At 41.8% G+C, this 27,949-nt stretch overlaps 1 protein-coding gene across 8 annotated transcripts in view; it reads left to right on the forward strand.

The window, feature by feature from the left end:
- Window positions 1-27,949, forward strand: part of LOC126183537 (N-alpha-acetyltransferase 80) — a 145,344-nt gene that overhangs the window by 76,000 nt on the left and 41,395 nt on the right. For 6 of the 8 annotated variants that reach the window (XM_049925626.1, XM_049925640.1, XM_049925617.1 and 3 more), the window contains one exon: window positions 21,750-21,880. The exons of 1 other annotated variant lie outside the window; for it this stretch is intronic. In XM_049925626.1, the coding sequence (XP_049781583.1) occupies window positions 21,750-21,880 (131 nt within the window). Of the gene's footprint in view, window positions 1-11,305; window positions 11,425-21,749; window positions 21,881-27,949 lie in introns of all 8 variants that reach the window. One more of the 8 variants, XM_049925658.1, reaches the window with a different exon arrangement.

Raw genomic sequence — 27,949 nt, forward strand, 5'->3', positions numbered from 1 at the left:
TTCCCGTAGCGCTTACATCACCGGCTAATTAGAGGCAGAGTACGTATCTCACAATGGATCATCGGCCGATATTTTGGGGCAAGACTGCAACAAGGGAGAGCAATATCTCGGTGTAAATGGGTGGTAAGATTAAAAGACCGGTACTGTCAGAAGAGGGTACCTAACATGTTGTAGGGGCCTCCTCATCAACAGAAGAAGGAAAACAGGATAGAACAATGAACACGGCGGTAGAGTAAAATAAATGGGGAGGGCAAAAATAACTGCGTAGCAACCAAGGAACATTCGCCCACTGATATACGGCAGCCCGGATGATTGGTCGTTTGTGCCTCGTCAGTAGCGTGAAAAACCCGTGGCATTGCATTGGTCTGCCCATATCTGGCCTTGTCCAAGGAAGATAATGTTAAATGTCCTCATAGTTCGATGTGTAAGAGGGTTAGGGCTGTAGTTTGTAGCTTATACAATGAATCAAAGCAGTAGTGAAACTTCACTTATAGGATTGACAGACTAAGGTATGCAGAATAATGTAAATCGTTAAGAACTTCGTGTGATTTATCCAGCTAACGTGAAACAAAACAAGGAAAAGAATTTAAACAATGAATCACATCTACTTAATATTTATGTTAAGATTTATTGGGATGTTTGAATGAATTTTGTTTGCCGTATCTTCCAGCTGCATGAAAGAAACCAGCTTGAAGCTGTTAGCGAGTGCGCAGTGCACGCGTAGGTGCGGAGTAGGCACCGGCACGTCAGCGGTTATGTGAGACGGCGTGTAGCTGCAAGAGACTGGCCACTACTGCAGCGACAAATATCACGCGCTTAGCATGTACAAGAAATAATGATGAATTAGAAAGTGCTAATTATCTAGAATAAGAGTTTTTTAAAAAGGCTATTAGTTATATAAAGTGATGGTAAGTGCATTGTAGTCTGTCATACACGGAGGATAGGGCAGTAATTTGCGGTTTGTGTTTGTAACTACTCGGACGCGCTGTGTGTTGAGATGCTGGAGGCGGCAGCGCACGTGGTGATAAGATACGTCATCACGCGGAGCGCTGTTACTGGCTGAGAAAAAATGATGGCCGCTGGCCAGTTCTTGGCGAGGAGATGGGACAGTGCTGAAGAGAGGAGGGGAGGCGACAGCTGATGTGTTGCCCCGCCAACAGCTGGTCCCGTAAACAAAGCGTACAAGGCGTATGCATTTCAAGTCCTGGCTTTTTCTGTTCCGATTACTTACAGTTAGCTGCAGCAAATACAGAACTACGAGTAAAAATACTCCACATGTACTGGTTTGCCAAATAGATGGCAATATAGGACATTGAAGAATATTATTTGGAGTTAGCAGCTGCGGTACTGCCAACACCAAGTGTAATGGTTGCATTTGAAGCAAGTCAGTTGCATGACGACTAATGCGTGGCATTGCTTGCAAAACATAAAACATAATCATAAATATAAAAATGAGCAAAAATACATGACAGGACTGGAAATTGACAATTGAGAATGGCTGGGAACTCCGTGGTGGCCAGGCACATCTTGCTTCCAAGTCCCTGGAGAAAATGACTTAAACTAAGCTGCAATAAAACATAACATAAAACTCTAATTAGGCATGATTAATCATGCGACCTCAACCCATAAGGGTGTCGATTCCGCAAAGGGTATCTACAACCCTGTGGAGGTAATCTCCTCCGTTTTTTCTTTCGCCTTTGTTCCACTTGGCGTGGAAATGACACAGGCGGATCGGGGGCTGCGACCTGTTGTGGTGACACAGCCCTACCGTGGTAAGGTTGCAGGCGGTCAAAGTGCACTATCACCGCACGATCGGTTAATTGCAGTTCTGCATTGACTGGTGAGGTCAACCGTACAATCCGATACGGGCCTTCAAAGCGGGGAGAGAACTTTTTAGTTCATCCCTTTTGATTGCCGGGTTTCGTAGTAACACTAAATCACCTGTTTGATAAGTCGGTAAAACAGCATTTTTGTTCTGCTTGTGCAACTGTTTATTAGTAGCTTTGATATTATTCCTCTTTACCTTATACCAGATAGCTTTTACCCAGCGGGCTAAACCTTTTACTTCCTTTATTTCTACACCTTGAGGTAGTTTGTCTATTTCGAACGGCGAATTCATCAGCCGTCCAAACACAGCTTCGTAAGGGGTATACCCCGTGGATTCATGTATTCGGGTGTTATATGCAGAAGAAATATACGGTACATATCTGTCCCAATCAGCATGCGTTTTTGCAACATAATAGGATAACATTTTTCAAATTGTATGGTGTACGCGTTCAACGCGACCGTTGGCTTTAGGATGGAAGGGAGTTGTATGCCATTGTTTGATTCTTAGCAATTTACGAACTTGTACAAATAAAGCAGACATGAAATTGGTTCCTTGATCCGTTAAAATGGCATCAGGACTTCCAAAAGGTAGTATCACACGATTTACAAACTCTCTCGCCACAGTTTCAACTGTCATGTCGGGGAGGGGAACCAAAATTAGATAACGTGAAGAGTGATCAATAACAGACAAAAATGTATTTGTTACCTTGTTGCGACTGTGGAAAAGGACCTTGGAAATCTAAAGCAAGAATTTCGAAGGTTGAAGATGCCTGAGGAAGTGTTTGCAGCGGCACTCGCGGATGCCTGTTTTGTGCTCGTTGTGCACACAGCAGGCAAGATCTTACATACCTGTCCACGTCACGTTGTCGGTATTGCCACCAATAATGTGTCGCAATTCGAGCGTTCGTAGCGCGTTTTCCACTGTGACATGCTTGGATTGTATCATGGCATTGCCGTATTATACGTTGCTGCAAGCATCCTGGTATTATCAAACGATTTCCATGGGAAGTTCTTCAATACAAAAGGTCATCTATTACTTCAAATTCTGGCAAGGTGGCGTATCTTTGACATTGAACATCCACCTGCTGTGCTTCTTTTAACTCTTCAATTGATACCTCATCTGATTGAATGACACGCACTTTTCTACTTAACGCATCAGCATTTTGATGCCACCAACCAGGCTTGTGCCGAACTTCAAAATCATATTCTGACAGTTTCATGGCCCAGCGCATAAGTTTGCTGCTAGGGTCTTTAAGATTCAATAACCACTGCAGAGCAGAGTGATCGGTAAGAACTGTAAACTTGTGACCATAAAGGTAACATCTCAAATAATTAATTCCACAAAGAAGGGCAAGCAATTCCTTTTCTGTAGTACTGTAATTAGTTTCTGCTTTATTCAGTTGACGAGAGGCATACCCAACGAGTTTTTCCTATCCATCTTGCACTTGGCTTAGGACACATCCTACAGCAAAATCAGATGCGTCACAAGATAAAATAAAAGGTTCAGTGAAGTCTGGGTAAACAAGTAGAGGTGAACTAGTTAAAATAGTTTTCACTGTTTGAAAGGCGGTCGAACATTCATCCGTCCAAACAAAAGGAGTATCCTTTTTCAACAATTTAGTAAGTGGTTTGGTAATAGTAGCATAATCTTTAACAAAACAGTGGTAATAATTTGCAAGACCAAGGAAGGATTGTAATTCCTTTAAATTTGTTGGAATAGGAAAAGTGTCTACTGCTTCAGTTAATCGTGGATCTGGCTTGACTCCGCTGGAACTGATGACATGACCTAAATACTGCACTTGTGATTGAGCAAAAGAACATTTTTCTAATTTTAAGCTTAAATTAGCATTTTGCAAGCACAACAGTACACTGCGTAGATGTTCAGCATGTTCAGCAATGGATTTTGAAAATATAATTATATCATCAAGATACACAAGGCACATAGTAGGTTTCAACCCACATAATAGCAGATCTGCAAATCGCTGAAAAGTTACTGGCGCGTTGCGAAACCTGAAAGGCATCCTTAAGAATTCATATAAGCCACCAGGAACTACAAAAGCTGCCTTAGCTTGATCTTGAGGAGCAATTGGAATTTGATGATACCCACTGCACATGTCTAATGTTGTAAAGTACCGGCGATTGCCCAGACGATCGAGTTTTTCATCGATCCGGGGTAATGGATAATGATCTGGAGTAGTAACTTTGTTTACTGCTTGCATGTCTACACAGAGGCGGTAGGATTTTTCTCCGTCTATAGATTTCTTTGGAACGACTACAATTGGACTAGACAACGCACTAGAAGAGGGTTGTATTATTCCTGCTTCTAGTTGCTGTTGTATAGTTTCCTCTACCACTGACTGAAGATGGTAGGGAATTCGGTACCCTTTTTGAGCTATTGGCCTAGCATTTCCAGTTGGAATCTCATGTTGGATTAGATCTGTTGCTGGTAAATATTTCCTGTCTTCAAACAACCATGAATACTCATTCAATACTTCATTTATTAGCTTTTGTTCATGCAATGGGAGGTGACTAAGCTTAGCTTTAAACTTATCTGTCAGATGTGACGTGATTGTCAAAAGGTGTTGAGAGGCGGCAGCAGTCTTTTTCTTTTTCAGAGAAGGGGTTCTCATTGGCAACTCATCTTCTGTGATAACCTGTAAGCTGGCTAATACTGTATCATGCGGTATTAAAGCTTGCTTGTGACTAAAATTGTCTAAACACACGGGTACGCAATTTTCTTTCTGTACTTGCTGCGCTTTGCACAGGCTACGTTTTACATGGACCTGCATCTAGTCAAGAGTTTCCTTCTGGCAGAGTGGATCTACCAAGAAATGAACCTCTCTGGATTCACGTATCCTGACAGGCACCCAAAGGATCTTTCCTGTGCCTTCTGGTATCTCCACGGGATTATCGGCTTTTAGCATCATTATGGGAGACTCCGAAACTTGGGAAACGGATCCTTTTTTCCCAGCTCCGCTCGCCCGCAACGTGCAGTCACATCCAAAACGGAGCACGTTGTCACCGAATTGGACGGTATTTAACCTATAGTCAATAACCCCCTGGAAATGACGCAGAAAGTCACTTCCCAGGATGATGTCGTAATCCGTGCGCCTGTTCCGTACAACCTCCATCGTAAAAGCATATTCTGTGGAGTCCAACATGAACTCAACACAACAGCTGCCATCAGGTTTCACTATGCCAGGACCAATACCACTGATATGGTACTGCGGCGGTTGCAATGTTCTTTTATCTCTCTTCGATAAAAATGCCAAGCTGATCTGTGCGCCTGTGTCAATTAGCACGCGTATTGGTTTGCGGCTTCTAACACCATCGACAACCACGCATGCCACCTGCGTGATTCCCTTATAAGCTAGGGGGGTCACTATTTTTAACGGGGGCTGGGAGGGGTGGCACTTCCTGCCCCGTGGCCATTTCCCGAATTCTATGGTTGGTTTGCATTTCGCCTGGAATTTGCAGGCGGTTGTGGCCTACTATTTGGACAATGCACGCTTTGGTGACCCATATTCCTGCACTGATGACAATATGGCACGCGACATTGCTCTGCCACATGTCCTTGTCTATTACAGCGCCCACACTTAGTATCGTTCAAAAAGACACGTCGGGGCTCGCTTTGCCGCGCGGAGACGGCCACAAATCGGCTCGCCTCCTCTCTCAAGAGTGCTAATCGCACGGCTTCGTGTAAAGTGCGGGGGGAAGCTACCTTGATTTCACCCCCTATTTGAGGGTTTATGCCACGAATAAACACGTCTGTCGCACGACATTCTGATTCTTCCAACAGAACCTCATTAAGAACGGAACTGGCACTTAGTGCTTACGTGTGGCATGCGACGCTTCTAATCCTGTCCACGAATGCTTCTAAATCTTCACCCTTTTTTGCTTAAGGGTTGAAAGCAAGTCACGATAGTAACTAGTACCACGTTTATCTGTATACCTTTCAATCAACCCTGTTGCAAGGGACTGGAAGGTAGGGGCATTTTTCAAGCTCTCGACCGACTGCACATAGTTCCACGCTTCGCCGGTGAGTTTCATTTTCATCACGTTTAAGAGAAATTCATCTGGCCAACCACAAAGCTTTCCGATGTCCTGGATATTCTGGACAAGCGTTTGAATATCCTCGTGTGGCTTTCCAGCGAACGCCGGAATAAACGCTACTACTGGAAAGCTCTGCACCAAAGTAGAGGTGGCTACTGCCACAGGTGATTCTGCACTTGTAAGTGGTGGAGTCACCTGCTTCGGCTGTTCTTCCACTAGCACTTGCTTAGCAACATTAGACTGTGGGGAAGCCATTTTAAGATCATCTATCTGTTGCTTAAGCTCCGTGTTAGTTAAAATTAATTGATTTAACTGGGACTGCAGCGCCAATAGGGGATCTTTATCCTCTCCGGCTGCTCCTGCCTCCGATTGCTGCCTGGTGATCGGCATGTTACAATAGTGTGGGCATCTACACCACCGTAGCATCGCTAGTGACTTACATTATTTGGTGGCATGCAGACGATGGACGGCGGCGTTGTCGACGAGCAGCGGAAGGCGCATTGATCACGTGCGGGCACAGCAGGCGGCGGGCAACAGCACGGACAGCTGCGACGGCGGGGCGGCGCGAGGGCCACACCGTGTACCCTGGCACAGGCGATGATCCTGGCAGCTACGGACAGCGGTGGCGGTGGCGGTGGCGGCGAGCGTGACTGCATCGCGGACCCTCCTCGCCTCGCGTCTGGCGGCGAACTGCGTCACGCTTGTGGCGCGCTAGTGCGCGGCCATGCACATTCTGCAATGCAGGCTACCGGCTGGATGGCGCATGGCGTGCTGCAGCCTTGCCACGTTCGGTCTAGTTTCCTTTACTTGCTCAGCCTTGGCCCCTTTGTAGTACTCATACTCAACTGATGAGTTGATTTTACAACTGTAAGGTGGGTTCGAATCCCACTCCTGACACCAGTTGTTCGTCAGGATAGAGGTCAGGAGCGGAGGGCGTTATAAAATGAAAAGTAATGAAGTGGAATGGACCCACTTTATTCCTGTAATGATGATACATTGGTGCCTACGTAGGGCTGAGCAGCCCCAAGAGGGGTTGGCGTCTGCTCATCAGAGAGGCAGAGGCTAGAGGAGCGACTACTCGGGGCCGAGGTCTGAAGCTAAGAGAGCGCGGAGCTGTTTCCAAGCCGTCCTCGCCGCTCCCGGCGTGTCCCCACGTGATCAAACGATTAGTCTCTGATTGGAGGATTGATTCTGTCAACGCGCCTTGCTAGTAGCGTACCCCCGTCAGCGCAACCAACCCGGGGGACTTGAGTCTGACTGAGGAGCACATGGCAGGAATGTGCCAACCATGGTCTTCCAGCCAGCACCTTCCACCACAGTATGCCCAAGCCAGTTACGGCCGAACATTATGCATGGAAAATTTATTTAATAAAATTTTGTCGACAATGATCCCTCTTGGGGGGTCTCCTCCCTGCACATCGTAATTAGACTCGCTTAACTGCAAGGCCCATCTTGACAATCTGCTCTTTGGATATTTAAATCCTAAAAGCCACTTAATTGATGCATGATCAGTCACTGCTTCAAAACTTCTACCATAGAAGTACAAAAAAGTCCCGATTCCAAATATCACTGCAAGCATTTCATCCTCCGTAGTGAATTTCATTGAGATGCCGTGATGAGTACACAATAGGGTGCTGCTGTCTTTCTACTTCCTGACTCAAAATAACTCCTAGCACAAAATCGCTTGAATCACAAGAGAGAATAAACAGTTTTTCAAAATCCATATAGACCAACATGCGACTAGATGTCGATAGATCTTTTAACTTCTGGAATGCTGCCACACACTCAACTGTCCAATAAAACTTCACTTCTTTCCATAGGAATTGGGTGAGAGGCCTTGCAATTTTTGCAAATTTCGGAACACACCTATGGTAAAAATTCACGAGCCCCAAATAAGACTGCAATTCCTTTACCTTGGTGGGTGCTGGAAAATTTTGAACGACCTCAACTAGCTTTGGATTGGTATGAATCCCATCCTGCCCTATAACGTGACCCAAATACTGAACTTCTTGCAATACAAAATGACACTTCTCTAACTCAATGTTAATCTTACTGTCTGCAGACAGTCAAACACTTCACCCAACTGCTCCTGATGACCAGGAATATTCTTTGAATACACAATTATGTACATATATATAAAAAACAAAGATGCTGTAACTTACCAAACGAGAAAGCAATGCTATGTTGGTAGACACAATAAAAAACACACAAACACACACAAATTTCAAGCTTTCACAACCCAAGGTTGCTTCATCAGGAAAGAGGGAAGGAGAGGGAAAGACAAAAGGATGTGGGTTTTAAGGTAGAGGGTAAGGAGTCATTCCAATCCTGGGAGCGGAAAGACTTACCTAAGGGGGAAAAAAGGACAGGTATACACTCGCGCGCACACACACACACACATATCCATCCGCACATACACAGACACAGGCAGACATTTGTAAATGCGAAGAGATTGGGCAGAGATGTCAGTTGAGGTGGAAGTACAGAGGCAAAGATGTTGTTGAATGACAGGTGAGGTACGAGGGGCGGCAACTTGAAATTAGCGGAGGTTGAGGCCTGGTGGGTAACGGGAAGAGAGAATATATTGAAGGGCTAGTTCCCATCTCTGGAGTTCTGATAGGCTGGTGTCAGTGGGAAGTATCCAGATAACCCGGACAGTGTAACACTGTGCCAAGATGTGCTGGCCGTGCACCAAGGCATGTTTAGCCACAGGGTGATCCTCATTACCAACAAACACTGTCTGCCTGCCTGTGTCTGTTCATGTGAATATATTTTTCCTATGTGGAATGTTTCCCTCTATTGTATTCAATTATGTACGTAGGTATACTACGCACTGTCTTGGTTTTAATCTGCTAACACACTATCCAGCAAACTCTGAAAGGTTGCCAGTGCGTTTTTAAGTCCAAAATGCATGCGGCGAAACTGGAAATGCCCAGTCGGCATTGAGAACGCAATTTTCAGTTGGCCCTCTGGTGTTAGTTCCAAGTGGTGGTAAGAAGTGCCGACACTGACCCAAAGTGTCCAGTGTCTCTGTTATATTAAGCGAGGATATGCATCTGACCCTGTTTGAGGAACCTGTAAACAACAGAAATTATATGCTTTGCCACTGTCTGGTGATTTTTTGCTTACGGTTACAATGGGAGCAGATCAGGGACAACAACTAAGTTCTATGATGCCGTCTCTAAGTTATTGATTTATACTCTTCCATAATTGGCTGTAAATGCCTTGGAACTCAATGTGGTCATTTGTAGATGGGTGCTTCACTTCCAGTAGGAATTTGGTGCTGAACAAGTGGTGTTGCGGGTAATGGACCCAATGGATTAAGTAATTCCATGTACTCCCTCAACAGTTTTTTCCTTAATTCTCTGTTCTCTGCTTTCATGTGTGCTAGCTTACTCCTTAGCACTGACCAGTTGACAGACTCACCCAGCATTGTGTAGTTTGCTGCCAAATAATGGTCTAGTTCATCCTCATCCAACACTTCTAAATTTGCAGCTAGGGTACCCTGTGACAACTTTACTTCCTCAGGGCCAAAATTATCAATACTGACAGGCACTACCCTCATGCTTCCTTCCTCCTGAACGTAGGACATGCTACGTCATATAAAACAACTGCATCTAGTACTTCATTATCTGCCAACAATTCAGTGATAAGCAATGAGTTCACTGGAAGGTCAGTACCAACATGAATCCAAACTATCTTTCCTGTATCTTTTAGTATGTGATCCCGTGAATTGACCTTAAGCGACCTTGTATGCAGTTTCATTGGTTTCCCCTGGCCATGGGGCAGACTTTGCAACATTGAAGGTATTTCGGCTGTAGAGCCTAGCTGAAACAAAGTCCCATTGAGTTCTGCCGTATGCCGTTCCAGGTCAATTATGGCATGATGTGCAACCAGGAAGTCAAATCTGAGAATCACGTCGTACCTACCACTAACATTGGAAGACCTTCTGCATCCACTTGGAAGTTAACCTCTCCCACTTGGAACTTCAGCACTACAGCACCAAGTGATTTTACATGTCCTCCCACCTACACCACTTAACATCCGGCATGGTGCACATCACCTGTTTGCTGCAAATACTCACTTACTTGCAACTGATACCTAAGAACCGGTATCCAATGACATTTTACATAATTTATTCCTCACATAGCTGGTCAGAAAAAAATCTGCCACTGCTTTCTTACATGTGCTAACTCTTACTGGGAGCATGGGACAGTGGACATCCCATCCTCTGTGCCATTTAACTGCTGCTCATAAGATCTACCCTATGACTGAAGCTTCTGTTGTTGCTGATTCCTGTTACACCATTGCTGATCTGAGTGAGCAAATTTCCTACAACACCTGCAATGTTGCTGTCTTTAATTTCTTTGTACATGAACCTTTTGCCCACACCGAAAGCAATTTACCTCTGTACTAAATACTGTCCAACATTCATGTTATCTAGCCAGTGACTCACTTTCCTCTTATGATAGAGCAATATCCATTGCTTCACTCAAATACTTAAGAAATTCCAAACGAACCTTTACAACCCCCTCAAAAATGTGTCAAGAGCCTTCTGCTCTGGTTCCTGCAAAATTACCGAGTGAACCCTGTCATCATCCTTGAGCCCCTCACTACGTGTATTGATTTTATGAATCAGTCAGCAAAACTTTCAGTCGATTCATCCTGCTAGTGAAAAACCCTAATAAGTCGATCCCGGCAATATCTTGCAGTGTTCTTCTGCTGATCTCTCTCTATTAACGCTTCCTGAAAATCTTAATAAATGGTACTTGCTCCCTCCCCCCCCCATCACTCCCCCACGCACACACACACACACACACACACACACACACACACACACACACACACACACACACACACACACACACACACCACAATTTGGCATCCGTCCTCCTGTTTCCCTCAAAACGGGGTAACCAATGCTGCAGCATTGCCATCAAGGGTGGGTGGGTTGGGATGTGACTGCTCCCTTTCTGTGACTTTGAGCTTATTTACCTCTATCTGTACTTTCTCTACCTGATCCCTAAGTTTCTCAATAACCTCAGCAGCTGGAAGTTTCTTTGCCATGACTATAATTTAATCAAGAGAAAAGTATACGCAAAGAATACAAAAACACAGGAAAAGGGACAACGCAACAGGTTCAAAACTAAGCAACGACTCCCATGACAGGGGGCTGCCTGTTGACAGCATCCAATGATAGTTGTGGTGGTGGTATCACTCAGGCACCTCCTAGGCAGCGATGTGCATTATGATGGTGATTATTACAATGATTGCAATAGCTATGATGACACCGAACTGGTGATGGTGCTAAGTGACACAGGCGCTGTGTCACTCCAACACCTCATGTTGGACAATGTTGATGAGCTGGCTATGGGTCCTTAAATATGGCTTTCTGCTTCTGATGTGTACTGTTTTTCTTCCCCAGTAGGTCGATGGAATATTCTGGTGTTTCTCGGCTGGTGTAACTGACCCGATTACCGCCCTCAATGTTGATGACACCCAGGCGTGCGGCGAGCTGCTTCTTGTTGCATCTTTTGCTGTGTGGTAAGCTGGCCATTGACACAGAATTCTCCTTCATGTTGCTGAACTAGGTGCTCCAACGATACACTGGTATTGTTGCACTGAACTGCCCAACCGAATATAACACACATACAACTTCTGGCTCCCAGTATTCTCCTTCACATTTTAACTAACTTTATTACTGCAAAACTCCTACTTTTAACTAACTTTCTCATCTTTCGACTCTTTTCAACCCTATTGTGGCCCACTCAAAGTAAGGAATAGTGTCAAAACATTTTCTTTTAAGCATGATTTTAATTTTGGGTAAGAGACAGAAGTTTCATGGTGAGTCTGTGAGTCTGGTGAGTAAGGTAGATCTGTACAGACAGGAAAACTTTTTGTGGCAAAAACTCACAAATCAAAAGCATTATGTGGCACAGCACATTATCATGAAGCCATGGGCCCATTTTTCTGGTCTCTTTCGTTGTTCATCTTTTCGCAAACACTGCAGTATGCCCTTGTAAAATTTGGTGTCTGTATTTGTTCCTCAAGGGATGAACTCTGTCGCATGATAACTTCAACATCGGATAGAAAAGCAATGTGTGTGACTTTGATTTTGACTGATATGAATTTTTAGGGACCCGAGATTCACTGGTTTTCCATTAGGAACTCTGAATTTTTAGGCCAGGGTCATACCCATAGAACCAAGTTTCACCTCCAGCTACAGTTTTGGACATGAAGTCTGGATCTGAATGAAGATGATTATTCAACTCCATGCAAGCTGACACACAATGTCCCTTCTGTTCATCACTCAAAAGTATGGGAACAAATTTTGCACTCACTTGTCTCATTTGCAAATTATGAGTTAAAATGATTTGAAAGGACCCATATGAGATGCTAAGTTCTTTGGTACACTCCTGAATAATTATTTACGACTTTTTGCATATTTTTTCTGTTTTTGAGATTAATGGGCATCCCAAACATTTCTTGTCTTCTACTGACTCATTTTCACTTTCAAATTGCTCGTATCACTTGTAAACATTTGTCAAACATTTACAGCATTATCACTATACGCCAATTTCAACATTTAATGAGTTTCTTTGGCACTTTTTAGTACCTTGAAACAGAAATAAATGTTCACGAGTTGTTTGTAATTTGTGGTGTGTGACAGATACAGTAAACACAACTTTACTCTCTAGCATCCTTGGATGCTGACTGACAAGTCAGAATGTGTTCCATATGACCATAATGACACTGTCTGTCTTAATGGAGCAGGCTGTTGGACAAATTACATCAAATGGTTGAAGCATCGGCAGTTGCTGCTACAAAATTCATTCACCATATTTTTCGATCACATCATGTACATTGAAGCATTTACATTCAGATATATGTATTATTTGAATGTATTAACATTTATTAATAAATATAATGAATAAAACAAAGTAATAAAGGAAAAAGTTATTTATGTAGGCTCCCGAGAGCTATACAGCTACAATTGTATTATCTAGTAAAAAAAAAAGTTTCACCACTCGTCACCATCTTAAAATAAAAACAAAAATTCATTCATAATAACTGTTAATTTGCTGAGTTCTCCCATTCATTTGCTCTTGTATTTCCTCATGGCCTCAGATCTATGACAGATTCATAGACCTGTTTGGCTGTCACACTCATCATATTCAAGAGACCTCTGAGTGCAGTATAATGGTCGCACCATGGTCTACAAGACAACATTACATCAGTTCAGTATGTCAGGTCTAATATGTCATGCATTGCACCAACACCCACATGACATAAAGTCAAAAAATCCAATTTAAGATAAGGCCACAACCATGCAGCACCTGTTGTAATGCTGGTCTACTTCTGAATTCTATTTTAAGTTCTAGTTCTGATAGACATGTGTCATAGGTAATTTAGAATCTGTTGTCAGGTTCTTGCTGCACAGTGGGAAAAAGTAATTACAACAGGTGGAATGTGGCACAAAAACGTAAAGGAAGAAGAAACTACACAAACAACATGGGCGCTCTGTGGACGTCACTCCACATGCCTACTAGAACAGACCCTTAGAGCTATCTTACACTTATAACTCACATGACAGCTGCATCTTTCTCAAATGTAGCCTACACTCATATATGTATCTCTGCACTCTGAGGCTTACCACAATTTAGCCAAGCACATTTTCTGCACTACCTGGCATCATGCACTTTTCATCAAGTGCAACAAACCATTTCATGTGACTCAGTACCTGGAGCCGCTTGACATTGTGGGTTACACTGAGTACATATCACAGGTCTCACAGATTTGTCCTTTAGCCCCCTCTACTCCCGACATAACTGCCTATTGTACAGGTGTATTGCTACCAGGAAAGAGAACAGACATAAAATTTGGGACATAAGAAAAAAGGAACCCACGAGCAGTTACATTATGCACAGGCTGCTAGTTACTCATCTTGGTGTTGCTAGACTGATGTCAGTGGTACCTGCACCAGGCATCATAAAGCTACAAGCTCTACCTCCACATGTGCAGTCCCACTTCTTATGGCAAATGTAGATTATCTGGTTTGTATGACTGCTATTGGAAGGGTGGAGAGCCATTCTTCTGGTGCCAAATGGCATGGTTGCTCCCTACCCAGGAATACCAAGTTCTAACAGCAAGCATGAAGGACAGACACCAGTCAGCAAAATGCCAACAGCTGAGTTGAGCTAATTATTAATCGCAATATTTCAGATATACTGCCAGAGACAGGTAGAGGTCCATCTCCCACAGGTGTTGACCTTTGGCTCATGCAGAGTGAGTCACTGCTAGGCTAGGCGGTGAATGATGCAACACTAGGTTGGATGCAGCTGACACTGACTCAGCGGCAGTGGACACAGCTGGTAGTCAAGGCTTTGCAGCTGCAGTCTGCAATGATGGTACTTGAGCAGCGGGGATGAATCTTGGGCCTCAGTGTACAAGCAACAGTTGGCAACGAACACTGGCTGCCCAACAGATACTGAACAGATGAATGATCTGGCCATCGGCTCGGCTGGATGATGAATGTGGTCCAGTTACCATGGTGGCTGACATGATACTCTGTTGGCTGGATGAGCATATGTAAATAGTACCTTAGTGACTCTTTGGCTGTTGGTAGCATCACATAGCAACATTGATGCATCACTGCCTAGATACCCTGTATCACAAGTTGCAACTAGGTTGTCATAATACAAATGACGAACAGGGCTTCAGTGATGTCGTCAGCTGTGAATTAGTAATAGTCGCTAAAAGTGTGGGTCCACACCCAGCACATCAGGTTACTCCAAGGCCATCATAATACCGATGACAGCCAGGGCTCCAGTGACTCATCTGTAGTGAAGTAATACCAATAATAGATGCTAAAACTGTGTCACACCAGGTCGTGACATAAGAAATCATTCTCTTGGTGCAGCAGATGTAGAGGTTTCATAAATTTCAGGTCATGTTATAGTCATACAGCATCGAAAAGCATTTCTGGTGTTAAGTTATGGACATTCTGCATTTGGGGGTACTCAATAAAAGACTTAGGACTGGAAGATAGAGTCCAGCTACAGATACCACCTTAATAGAAGAGAGATCTTTTGCATAGAGTATTTGACTGTAAAATGCAACAGTTCCAGCTTACTATAGTTGTTAACTCTAAGTGAACCAGTGTTGTCATTTGTGGTTGTCTGTGCCCAACTACTGTGAATAAAGCAATGATTAATAATGACATTTTTTATCAAACTTTTATATCATGGAAAATTATTGAAGTTAAACTCATTTAAAATTAATCAATAAAATGTGTGATAATGAATACTGACTAAAGCTGTTTTGCAATATCGTAATGACTTTCCTAGCATAGGAAGACGATTGGTGTTAAAGAGCACCACCTGCAAAGTAAAAGTGAATGAAAAACAGGATAGATGGAGTAGAGTTGGAATAGCAATTGCTCATTTGAGATAGTACAATTCTTTAACATGAACATATTCTTTGCACCCATCTAAACTTTAGTATGCTATTCAGTGTTCCATTCTATTTCCCAGTCTTTATTATTATTTTATCTTTATAATTCTCTCCACTATTTTATTATTATTTTATCTTTATTATTCTCCTATGCTGCCCAATGCTTATAGTGAGCACATTATGAGGGAGGTTCTTGAAGAATGGTATGTTGGCATTATTGTAATTGACAGAAAAATTAACACTCTCAGGTATGCAGATGATGGTTTGATAATTGTAACAAATGAACATCAACTCAAAACCATCATCTGAAGATTGGCTGAATGAATCTGAGAATAAGGTCTTGAAGTCAACAACATAGTGATGATTGTAGATTGCACTAATGACAACAGACCTGACAGCAAAAGAACTGCTGGCTATGAAGTTGTCAGTTGCTTCAAGTGTTTAGCATTTGCTGTCACTGATAATGGAGATTGCAAGCCCGATATCCATAGGCGCATTTTGACTGTAAGAAATTCTACAGCATAACTTACTCGCATCTGGAAGGACACCTCAATCACAGCCAAGTCAGCCTTGTCTGAACTCTAATCTTCCCTGTCATGAATTGTGCAGCAGAAACTTGGACAAAGATGATGTCAGATTGACGTGGGATTGATGCTCTGGAAATGTGGTGCTGTAGAAGATTGTTTCGAATACTGTGGACAGCGCATTGAACTAATGAATCGATTCTGTGGTAGGTTGGCATTAGAACAAGACTGTTGACTCTTGTCACCAAAAATCAATTGGAAAGAACAATCACAGAGGGAAAAGTCAATGGTCAAAGACCTAGAGGATGCACACCATTTTGGTTAAGAGCCTGACTGGGATGGGCTTGCAGCAAGTAAGTACCATGCCCAAGAAACAGCATCGTGGAGTCAGGTCATCAAGGGCTGTCCATGTGATGCCACTACACCCTCGTGTAGGGTTAGACCACTGATAGAAATTATGAGGGCTGATATTACAGAAAAAAGCAATAAGTAATGTATTGAGTAAGGTAAAAGAGGAACGAGCTACTGCATACTTTGAATCAAAGCTGTTTCACAGGAGGTAAAGAGCTTTTCGAATAAATAAATGTTTGTATTCACTAACTGAATTCTAAGCAAAAGGACTGTTCTTACAACATGTAATGTCTAAAAAAAATTAAGATATCTGTATATATCATTATTATACCATATGTAAGTATCATTTCTATTTATTACAGTGTCTTTATTGCTTTAACCTAAGTATGACATTTGCAGAGGTCATCAACTTGATGGCTACATCCAAAGAACTGTAAATAAATGTAAATGAGTATATATCTGGATGACGGATACATAATGCTGGCAAAATAATTTGCATTCTGCTCTGATAATCATATAAATGTACAATGGAGTGATCAATAAGTAATGCAACACATTTTTTTCCTCAGGCAATTTCAGTTGAAAACATGCGGACTGTGTTGTGGGGACATCATGGAATATTCCTGCTTCAGCGTCTATAGTTTCATGAAGTTCTGATAGGTTGTGACACTATATGTACCCTTGAAAGTGATGCCTGTAATGGAGGTGCTTTCCAAGCAGAGAGCTATCGTTGTGTTTCTTTCATGGCAGAAAATCAGAGCTCCACAGATATTCATAGCCACTTATACAATGTCTGTAGAGACCTGACAGTGAACAAAACCACGATGAGTCATCAGGTGAGGCATCTGACAAAACAGCAACAAGGTTGCAGAAACCTGACCACTCTCACCGTGCTTGCCAGATGGCCACACACAGCTGTTACTGCAATGTCAGAATGTGGAGACACACTCATTTGAGGTGATCGATGGATCACAATCAAACACCTCACTGTTGGTACTGCTAACACACTCGTCCATCAGTTGAGGTACTCAAAGGTGTGCCCACTGGGTTCCTCACCACCCGACAGAAGACTGTAAAGAGCAAAAAAGGACCATCTGTGTGGAATTGCTTGCATGTTATGAGGCTTATTGTGTCAGTTTTTTGTTGAACATTGTCTCAGGATATGAAAGATGGGTTCATCACTTTGAATTGGGCTGAGTTGGCATCCCTTCGCTCCCAGCTTCAGGCAGTGTTGGCTTCGGTCACACATCTTGAGGCTGTTGCCAATGAGCGTCACTGTGGGGGTCTGGACAGGGGTTTGTCGGGGACGGCCAGCTCATCCCACACATCCCCTGATCGGACTACGGCTGTAGCTGCCCAGGTTACTGCCCACATTGAGGCTGACCCCTCCCTCACCCACGGTAGAGTGGGAGGTCGTCTCGAGGTGTGGCAGGGGGTGAAAGACATTCCGGAGGGCTGAACGGTAGGCCTCTCCAGTTTGTCTGACGAACCGGTTTCAGGCTCTGTCTCCGGCTGATACTGATCTTCGGCCGGACATGGCTGCTTGTCCTTTTCCAGAGGTTGCCCCTCAGTCTGCAAGATCTGTGCGGTCACAGAGTGAGGGCTTAGTGGTAGTTGGGAGCTCCAGCATCAGGCATGTAATGGGGCCCCTTAGGGATATGGCTGCAAGGGAGGGGAAGAAAACCAATGTGCACTCCGTGTGCATACCAGGGGGAGTCATTCCAGATGTGGAAAGGGTCCTTCCGGATGCCATGAAGGGTACAGAGTGCACCCATTTGCAGGTCGTCGCTCATGTCGGCACCAATGATGTGTGTCGCTATGGATTGGAGGAAATCCTCTCTGGCTTCCGGCAGCTATCTGATTTGGTGAAGGCTGCCAGTCTCGCTAGCGGGATGAAAACAGAGCTCACCATCTGCAGCATCATCGACAGGACTGACTGTGGACCTGTGGTACGGAGCCAAGTGGAGGATCTGAACCAGAGGCTGAGACGGTTCTGCGACCGTGTGGGCTGCAGATTCCTCGACTTGCACCATGGGTGGGGGGTTTCGGGTTCCGCTGGATAGGTCAGGAGTCCCCTACACACAGCAGGTGGCTACATGGGTAGCAGGGGTTGTGTGGCGTGGACTGGGTGGTTTTTTAGGTTAGATGGCCTCGGGCAAGTACAGAAAGTGCAACAGCCTCAAAGTGTGCAGGGCAAAGTCAGGACATGTGGGGACCAAGCAGTAATTGGTATTGTAATTGTAAACTGTCGAAGCTGCATTGGTAAAGTACCAGAACTTCAAACATTTATAGAAAGCACCAAAGCTGAAATCATTATAGGTATGGAAAGCTGGCTGAAGCCAGAGATAAATTCTGCCAAAATTTTTACAAAGGCACAGACGGTGTTTAGAAAGGATAGATTGCATGCAACTGGTGGTGGCGTGTTTGTTGCTGTTAGTAGTAGTTTATCCTGCAGTGAAATAGAAGTGGATAGTTCCTGTGAATTATTATGGGTGGAGGTTATACTCAACAACCAAGCTAGGTTAATAATTGGCTCCTTTTACCAATCTCCCGACTCAGCAGCATTAGTGGCAGAACAACTGAGAGAAAATCTGGAATACATTTCACATAAATTTCCTCAGCATGTTCTAGTCTTAGGTGGAGATTTCAGTTTACCAGATATAGACTGGGACACTCAGATGTTTAGGACGGTTGGTAGGGACAGAACATCTACTGACATTATACTGAGTGCACTATCTGAAAATTACCTCGAGCAATTAAACAGAGAACTGACTCTTGGAGATAACATCTTGGACCTACTGGTAACAAACAGACCCGAACTTTTTGACTCTGTAAGAGCAGAACAGGGAATCAGTGATCATAAGGCCGTTGCAGCATCTCTGAATATGGAAGTAAATAGGAATATAAAAAAAGGGAGGAAGGTTTATCTGTTTTGCAAGAGTAATAGGAGGCAGATTTAAGGCTACCTAACAGATCAAAACGAAAATTTCTTTTCTGACACTGACAATGTTGAGTGTTTATGGAAAAAGTTCAAGGCAATCGCAAAATGGGAATTCATGGAGTGGTGCAAAACCACCCCTCCTCTGGAGAAAAAGTTCAACCTGCACTCTCAGCCGATGAAGTCATGGTGACAGTCTTCTGGGTCTCTAAAGGGGTTATTCTGTCTGATGTCCTCCCTCTTGATGCAATGATCGACTCTTCAAGTGTATTGAAGAAATGACTTCAGTGTATTCGCATTGCCACAAAAATGCGAACGAACTTCTCCATGACAATGCAAGCCTCACACAAGTCTGCACACTTGAGAGGAGCTCACAGAACTTCAGTAGGCTGTGCTTCCTCATCCAGCTTACAGTCCAGATTCTCCACCTTCTGACTTCCATCTGTTTGGCCCAATGAAGGATGCACTCTAAAAGCAGTATGTGGATGATGGGGAGGTTATAGCTGCAGCAAGATGGGTTGTCCAGTAAAGTGGTATCATGTGGGCATACAGGCCCTCCCAATAAGGTTGCATAAGGCCATTGCATTGAATGGAAATTATTTGGAAAATAGGATTTTGTAGCCAGAAGACTGAGAAATAATATGGTGTATTCGAGTCCTGAATAAAACAAACCTGCTTTGAGAAAAAAAAAATGTGTTGCATTACTTATTGAATGATCCTCATAGACCGTATGTAAAGCTATTAAGTGCACTTTTCCTTTATATATTCATAAACAGGAGCTTCTTGAATATTTTCTAACACTAGTCGAGAAGTGAATAAAGTGTAAAATTCTTGCACCTGATTTTCAATCTTCAGCACTAGCAAAAGTTGGATAAATTCTGCAGGTGTACAAAAAATGTAGTTTAGTTTCCTTATCAAGACAGTGGCATATAAAAGAGCATTGAAGAAACATATAAGTAAAGGTGCATTTGTAGCTTTCAACAGAATTCATGACATCACAACATTGGATGTAGTTCATATAATTGCAATGGGAGAAACATGAAATCACTCCTTAAATCACACTGGACTCGCATTCTGGAGGACAACGGTTCAATCCCGTGTACAGCCATCCTGATTTAGGTTTTCCGTGATTCCCCTAAATCGCTCTAGGCAAATGCCGGGATGGTTCCTTTGAAAGGGCATGGCTGACTTCCTTCCCCGTCATTCCCTAATCCGATGAGACCAATGACCTCACTGTCTGGTCTTCTCCCTGAAACAACCCATCACTCCTTAAATCATTCCATGTCAGTTAAAGATGGATTTAATGTTATAATGAGCCTCTGATATCTCTCTCTCTATATATATCTCTCTCTCTCTCTCACACACACACACACACACACACACACACACACACACAACCACCCAAAAAGTTCCGAGACTGATTTTATTCCTTGTGTACAGGCAATGTCAATGCAATAATTACCTGTATGGCGGCATCTTGAACTAACAAATGTAAATAACAGAGATGATCATTTGACCAGTCAGTTGTGAGCAGGCAGAGTTCAGTAGTGGACATGCGGCTGCAGTGTGACAACGTTGCTGTCTCACAAATCATAATGAAGCAACATCTCTAAATCAAGTCCATTTTGAAAAATGAAGAAAGCCACTGGACAACAACTGTCCTGTAGTTTTCTTCATTTTTCAAAATGGACTTGAACAGTTGCAGTTGCCCCATAAAAAGAGCTTGTTCTAAATCAAGTGTTCAAGACATTCCCCAGAATGTTTTGAAGATGAGAAAAGTGTGTGCAAAGTCCACCATAAACACTTTGTCTCCCGATGAAAAATTATACAAAAAGATGCTGCCATGGCTAGACTAAAATGCCAAATTTCAGGCAATTCTTTTCTGGAAAAAATCATCAAATCATCACCAGTGATGAGAGCTGGTGTTATCAATACAAAACTTCCACAAAATGACAAAGTGCAGAGATTCACATGAAGAGTCAGTGCTATGACAACATAACCGACATTCAAGGCAGTGTGATACATAAGTTGAACAACATCATAAAGAAGGAATTTTCTGACAGTTTCACATGATTGTATGACAATTCTCTGCATTGTACGCAATAAGGGAGGAGGCTATGTACCTGTAGAACATTGAAGCATTAAAACCACCATCTTAACTTTCTCCTTTTTTTAAAAAAATCCTTTGTTTCACAGTTTTCCCTTTCATTCTGTTTTATTCCCATGTTTCAAACCTCATGCAAGCAACTTATTTACTTGCTTTTCTCTTTTCCACCCTCTCCTTCTCCTTTACATGTCTGCTGTAGTACTAGTCTCCAAATTTTCAAAACACCTTCTTGTTCTCACTATTCACTGCTGTTCCAAAGGCAGTGTTCCTATTCCATATTGACCGATGACCACGCTGTCTGGTCTCCTTCCCCAAACCAACCAACCTATTCCTTATTCTTCCAGGATTTACGTATGTATGTTAAATCAGTGTGATTTACTTGAGTGTCACCTAGAGTATACTGTGCATTTCCCCAGTCCTTTTAGAATCTGATCAACTTATCTTTAAATTGAAATGTCTCAGCCTATCTTTAATGTGAAATTTTATTTTTTCAAAGGTTACGCACTCTTCAGCAGTCTTCAGACAGCCTGCCAATGTCTTTAGTATTAGTAAAAGATCAACATGTAATTGGCCATAGCAAACTGACACCTTTACCAGCAGAGCCAAATGCATGCTTTGTGGAATCTGGTAAGAATGCTGCAAATTTGCATAGTTGCCATGGGTTTCTATACTTTCCCATGAAAATTTGTTTTATTTTCCATTTACTTGCATCAATCAACCCAAAATCACTCAGAAATATGTCGTTAATAACCACCTGCATCAACACTGGATTTTAATTATATTAAGAAAAATAACATAAGACTCTATGTTCAGCATTGGCTATTGGCTGCATACGATTAGCTTTTAAACTCTAATGCAGCTGATTTAGACTTTTAGTCACTATGAAGGTCCTTAGATTCATGTCAGCTGCTGAGCACTGTATGTATCAAACATTTATGTTTTGCAGTTAAAAGATTCATTTCACATAATGTATCTGTCCAGCCTTCATGTTACAAACCTTTTTGTTAGTTAGTTGCAGTTTTTCTCAGCCTAGCATTCCAAAGTAGAATGTCATAAATAATACTTTAAACTAAAAATGTTACAGACATTAGATAATCACAAGTAATATATGTATACATATGGGCAACACCACCTCCCCCCCCCCCCCCCCCCGCTCCCCCCCTCCACACCACACACACACACACACACACACACACACACACACACACACACAGAGAGAGAGAGAGAGAGAGAGAGAGAGAGAGAGAGAGAGAGAGAGAGAGAGCTTGGCATTACTGAAACTTAAGATACCACCCTGTTTTTTAGCCACATTTGAATTTATTAAGTATTTAAATCATGACTCTGGATATTTATAAAGTTTTCTAGTACTCAGGTGAAAATTTGCCACATAAATATTTTTCTATTTGAAAACTGAGAGTTAAATATACAACAATGTTATATCACAATTAGTATTCCAATAAATAACAATAAAAGTATATAAATATATGGAAACTTACTAAAAATCCTTTTTAAGGTGGACTATGACTTTCTATAGGAGTTGTTGCTAATGATACATTTACAATTAATGGTGCTAACTCTGAAACTATAGGTGGAGCTTCTGTAATAATTTCTACTTTTGAATGAACACGTAATTTTTAGGAGAGCTTCAGGCAATGACATGCATGACAACATACACTATGTAATCGAAAGTATCTGGACACTCACAGAAACATACGTTTTTTATATTAGTTGCATTGGGGCTGCCACCTACCATCAGGTAGTCCATATCAGTGACATCAGTAGTCACTAAAAATCATGAGAGAGCAGAATGGGGCACTCTGTGGAACTCACGGACTTCGAATGTGGTCATGTGATTGGGTGTCACTTGTGTCATATGTCTGTATGCGAGATTTCCACACTCTTAAACATCCATAGGTACATCCACAGGCTGACCTCATCTGTTGACTGACAGAGACCACCGACAGCTGAAGAGGGTCGTAATTTATAATGGGCAAACATGTATCCAGACGATCACACAAGAATTTCAGACTGCATCAGGATCCACTGCAAGTACTATGACAGTTAGGCAGGAGGTGAAAAAACTTGGATTTCATGATCGAGCTGCTGCTCATAAGCCACACATCATGCCGGTAAATGCCAAACGACGCATCGCTTGGTGTAAACGATGCCTCGCTTGGTGTAAGGAGCATAAACATTGGATGATTGAACAGTGGAAAAAACGTTGTGTGGAGTGACGAATCACAGTACACAATGTGGTGATCCGATGGCAGGGTGTGGGTATGGTGAATGCCTGGTGAACATCATCTGCCAGCGTGTGTGTAGTGCCAAAATACAATTCGGAGGCAGTGGTGTTATGGTGTGGTCGTGTGGACTGGCCTACACAGAGTCCTGGCCTGAATACTATAGAACACCTTTGGGGTGTTTTGGGACTTTGTGCCAGGCCTCACCGACCGACATCAATTCCTCTCCTCTGTGCAGCACTCCATGAAGAATGGGCTGCCATTCCCCAAGAAACCTTCCAGCACCTGATTGAACGTCTCCTCAGTGCAGCACTCTGTGAAGAATGGGCTGCCATTCTCCAAAAAAACCTTTCAGCACCTGATTGAACGTATGCCTGTGAGAGTGAAAGCTGTCATCAAAGCTAAGAGTGGGCCAATGCCATATTGAATTCCAGCATCACCAATGGAGGGTGCCACGAACTTGTAAGTAATTTTCAGCTAGGTGTCCGGATACTATTGATCACATAGTGTATTTGCAGAGACAAAAGTTTTAACTTCTTACAGCATTCACAGTTTACTACTCTCTTAGATCCCTCCAAATTTCTGTCCCGTCAGCTTGTACTGATTCCTATCTTGCAAAGTCATTTTAAAGTTATTCGAGACAAATATCACTATTTGTATGTTTATTGATTTGCAAACAATATCCAGTTAAGGTATCAGTATAACAAAGTTAATTGCTTTAGAAATATTTACACTGTTTTTACAATACCAATTACAATACCTGTAATTTTAATAAATCACTAAATGAATTTACACGCATAAAATAGATCCATTAAATTGAAATGTTAGTTATCTAGATAGTAATTTGATTTATAGAATTTCCTGGAAGTTCCCAGAACGATACTCGAGGTATATACTATTCTTTCTTGGTTCCAGATGTGTCACTCATGCTGCAAGAATTCAGTATTGACGATATTAAGAATGCACACTACCACTGATATATACTTGTATTCTATGTCCGGCCATCATAGATGCCAGGTATTACATATGCTGACCATAATGACTGTAATGCAGATAATGTTAAGTTGGGACTGAAGAAGTTGAATACAATCTTCAGAGTTAATAGTTACAGTGAAAAAACTGTGCCCACAAATAACGAGATTGACAGGGATGAGGAGGGTGGACAACAATACACCATTGTTCTATCGCACACCCCATTTTTCTATTGCACATGTAGATTGTCAGCAGCCACTTGGGGAAAATTCTTCACTGAGAGGGCATGAAACTGATCTATTGTAACAGCAACAAAATTTCAGAGCTGCTTGGATCCACCAAAGGTGTCATCAGTACACTGCAAGGAGTATATGAGGTGAGCTGTGTCTGCAAGGAGTATATGAAGTCAGCTGTGTGAAAATGACATGGCTGAAACGTAATGACTTGTTTCCAGATTTTGATGTTTTATTTCCAGTCAGTATTAATTACCACAAAGTCACAAATCACAGTCAGTTTTCATATGGAATCACAGATTAGTACAGAACAAATGTGTTGCAAAATTTTACATTTTCTTCATAGCCACAGCAAGTCAAACACCTTCACAAACTGTTAATTGTCACAGTCACAGTATGAGTGCTGCATTTGGCTGCCAAAAACCTTTAGAAATATGTATATATCTTGTGTATTGTTCCAGGACCTTCCAGAAAGTTGTATAAATCAAATTAGTATGTATGTGACTTTTGTTTTTAAGTTTTATCATAATTTTAATTTAATGGGTATATTTTATAATTGTCAGTTCTTTTAGAGATTTACGGAAATAACATGTAATGATAGTATTGTAAAAATAGTTTAAATATTTCTAAAATTATTAACTTTGTTATGCCAAGACCTTCATTTGATGTCAGTTGCGAGTCAATAAAAATATAAATAGTGACGTTCATCTTGAATAACTTTAAAATGAGTTTGCAAGATAAGATAAGTATATTTACTCTGTTTGATATGCTTTTACAGTCATTTTTTAGAAAACTAATTTTCATGGTCTAAAATTGTCGCATATGTAACTATCGATAGTAAATGGAAAAATATATATGTTGCAAAGTTTCACCCAGGTGCTAGAAAACTTTATAAACATCCAAAATCATGCTGTAGTATCCAGAGTTCTGTACAAAGAATGTCTAAGAAACAAAGAGAGAAACATTAAACCTAAGAGAAAAGTGAGATTTAACTGGGGCATAAAATTAAACAAAAATCATGATTTTGAAAACATTTTGCTAAATGATAATATGCAGATGAATATAAACTTATGGAAACTTTTTAAAAATTTGTTTCATGGTGGAGTACAACTTATTGTAGGCCTACTGTAAATGGTACATTTACAGTTAATGGTGCTAACTCTGTAACTGTAGTTGGAGCTTCTAAATAAATTTCTGTTTGTGAATGAACACACAACACTTTTGAGGAAAGCATCATACAATGACAACATATTTACATAGCCAAAAGATTTTGCTTCTTACATCATTTACGAATTATGTCTCTCTTAGATCCAGCCAACTTTCTGTCCCACGAGGTTGTACCGTAGACCAAGCAAGGTGGCCAGTTGTTGGCACACTGGACTCGCATTTGGGATTATGATGGTTCAAACCCACGTCCGGCCATCCTGATTTAGGTTTTCTGTGATTACCCTACATCACTTCAGGCAAATGTCAGGATGGTTTCTTCAAATGGTATGGCCAACTCCCTCCCCCATCATTCCCTAATCTGATGGGACCAATGACCTTGCTACTTGGTCCCTTCCCAATTCAACCAACCAACCAACCTTGGACTGTTGTATATTATCACTTATTCTTATCTTGCAAAGTCATTTTAAAGTTATTCAAGACAAATGTCAATATTTATATTTTTATTGACTTGCAACTGACATCAAATGAAGGTCTAAGCATAACATGAAGTTAATAACTTTAGAAATATTTTCACTATTTTTGCAATGCAGGGTTATTCTAAATGATGGACCCATTTTCAAAACTTCATATTTATTCAAGTACAAATCCAAAATGAACAAGCTTTATACCAATGAAAAGAGGACGTTTGTAATTAAATCACTTCTCTTTGTCATTGGGGTTGAGAGCCTGGCACAAGTTATAATCGATAGGGCTTATACAGCAAACGCCGTCTCAGAACTTTCTGTAGTGTTGATTGAGGTATTCCAAGTTCTTGACTAGCTCTATTGATAGACTTACTGGGACTGTGCAAAAAAAGCTTTCTTGAATCTGTCGGACAGCATCCTCTGACACACACAGTCGGCCAGTGCATTTTCCTTTGCACACACTCCCGGTCTGTTTAAACTGCTTAAACCAATGGCTAATGCTTTTGCAAGTTGGTGGTTGAATACTGAATTTGATGTGAAATGCCCACTGCACTGCAATTTATGACTCACTTTTAGCGAACTCAAGAACACAGATAACCCTGTGCTCCACAGTCGTTTCTGAAGCCATCACCGCCCAGCCACTGCCACCCACCAAAAACTTTGAAACTTCCTCTTTTCATTGGTATAAAGCTTGTTCATTTTAGATTTGTACTTGAATACAAATGAATTTTTGAAAATGGGTCCATCATTTAGAATAACCCTGTACTCTCATTACCTGCCATTTTCATAATCTCTAAAAAAATTAATATTTGTAAAAAACATTCATTAAATTTAAATGATGGTAAAACTTAAAAACAATAGTCACTTAGATACTAATTTGATTTATACAACTTTCTAGAAGTTCCTGGAACAATACGCGAGGTATATGCTATCCTTCTTTGGCAACCAAATGCATAACTCATGCTGTGACTGTGATGGTGAACAGTTCATTAAGGTCTTTGACATGCTGTGGTTGTGAAGACAGTGTACAATTCTGCAACACTTTTTTTTTTCTATACTAATTTGTGATTCCATGTGAAAATTGACAGTGCTTGTGACTTTGTGGTAATTAATACTAATTGGGAATAAAACATTAAAATCTGGAAATAAGTCACTATGCTTCAGCCATGTCATTTCCACAGTGCAGCACCGAATGAATTGTATTATGTATATAATTAATAAAATGTGTAAAGATTCATTTCTTGAGCTTCCTCTATATACATTGCATATAAATTGGGTAACACTTGGAATCAATGCTATTTAAAATTAATATTTGCAATGTTGAAAATTAAGGGAGGATCTTTACATGATGAGGCAGCCTCACAAGTGCAGTCCATCTGCATGCCAGCATTGCTTGCATTGGAAGCTAACAAGATGTAAAATTGCAACCATCAGCACATATCCTATTGGAGGACTGCTTGAGTTACCCTGTATCTTACTGAATGTAAGTGGCTGCATAGCTGGAAACCAAGCCTCCTTGAAGTCTATGTTCCTATGCTTTGATTTTATGTCCTGACACAATTGATTTTTCTACATGTTGTCCCAGCCACATGTCAATGTTATTTTAGTTATGTGCCTGTT

Source organism: Schistocerca cancellata, chromosome 1, assembly GCF_023864275.1.
Source record: "Schistocerca cancellata isolate TAMUIC-IGC-003103 chromosome 1, iqSchCanc2.1, whole genome shotgun sequence".
Lineage (NCBI taxonomy): Eukaryota > Metazoa > Arthropoda > Insecta > Orthoptera > Acrididae > Schistocerca > Schistocerca cancellata.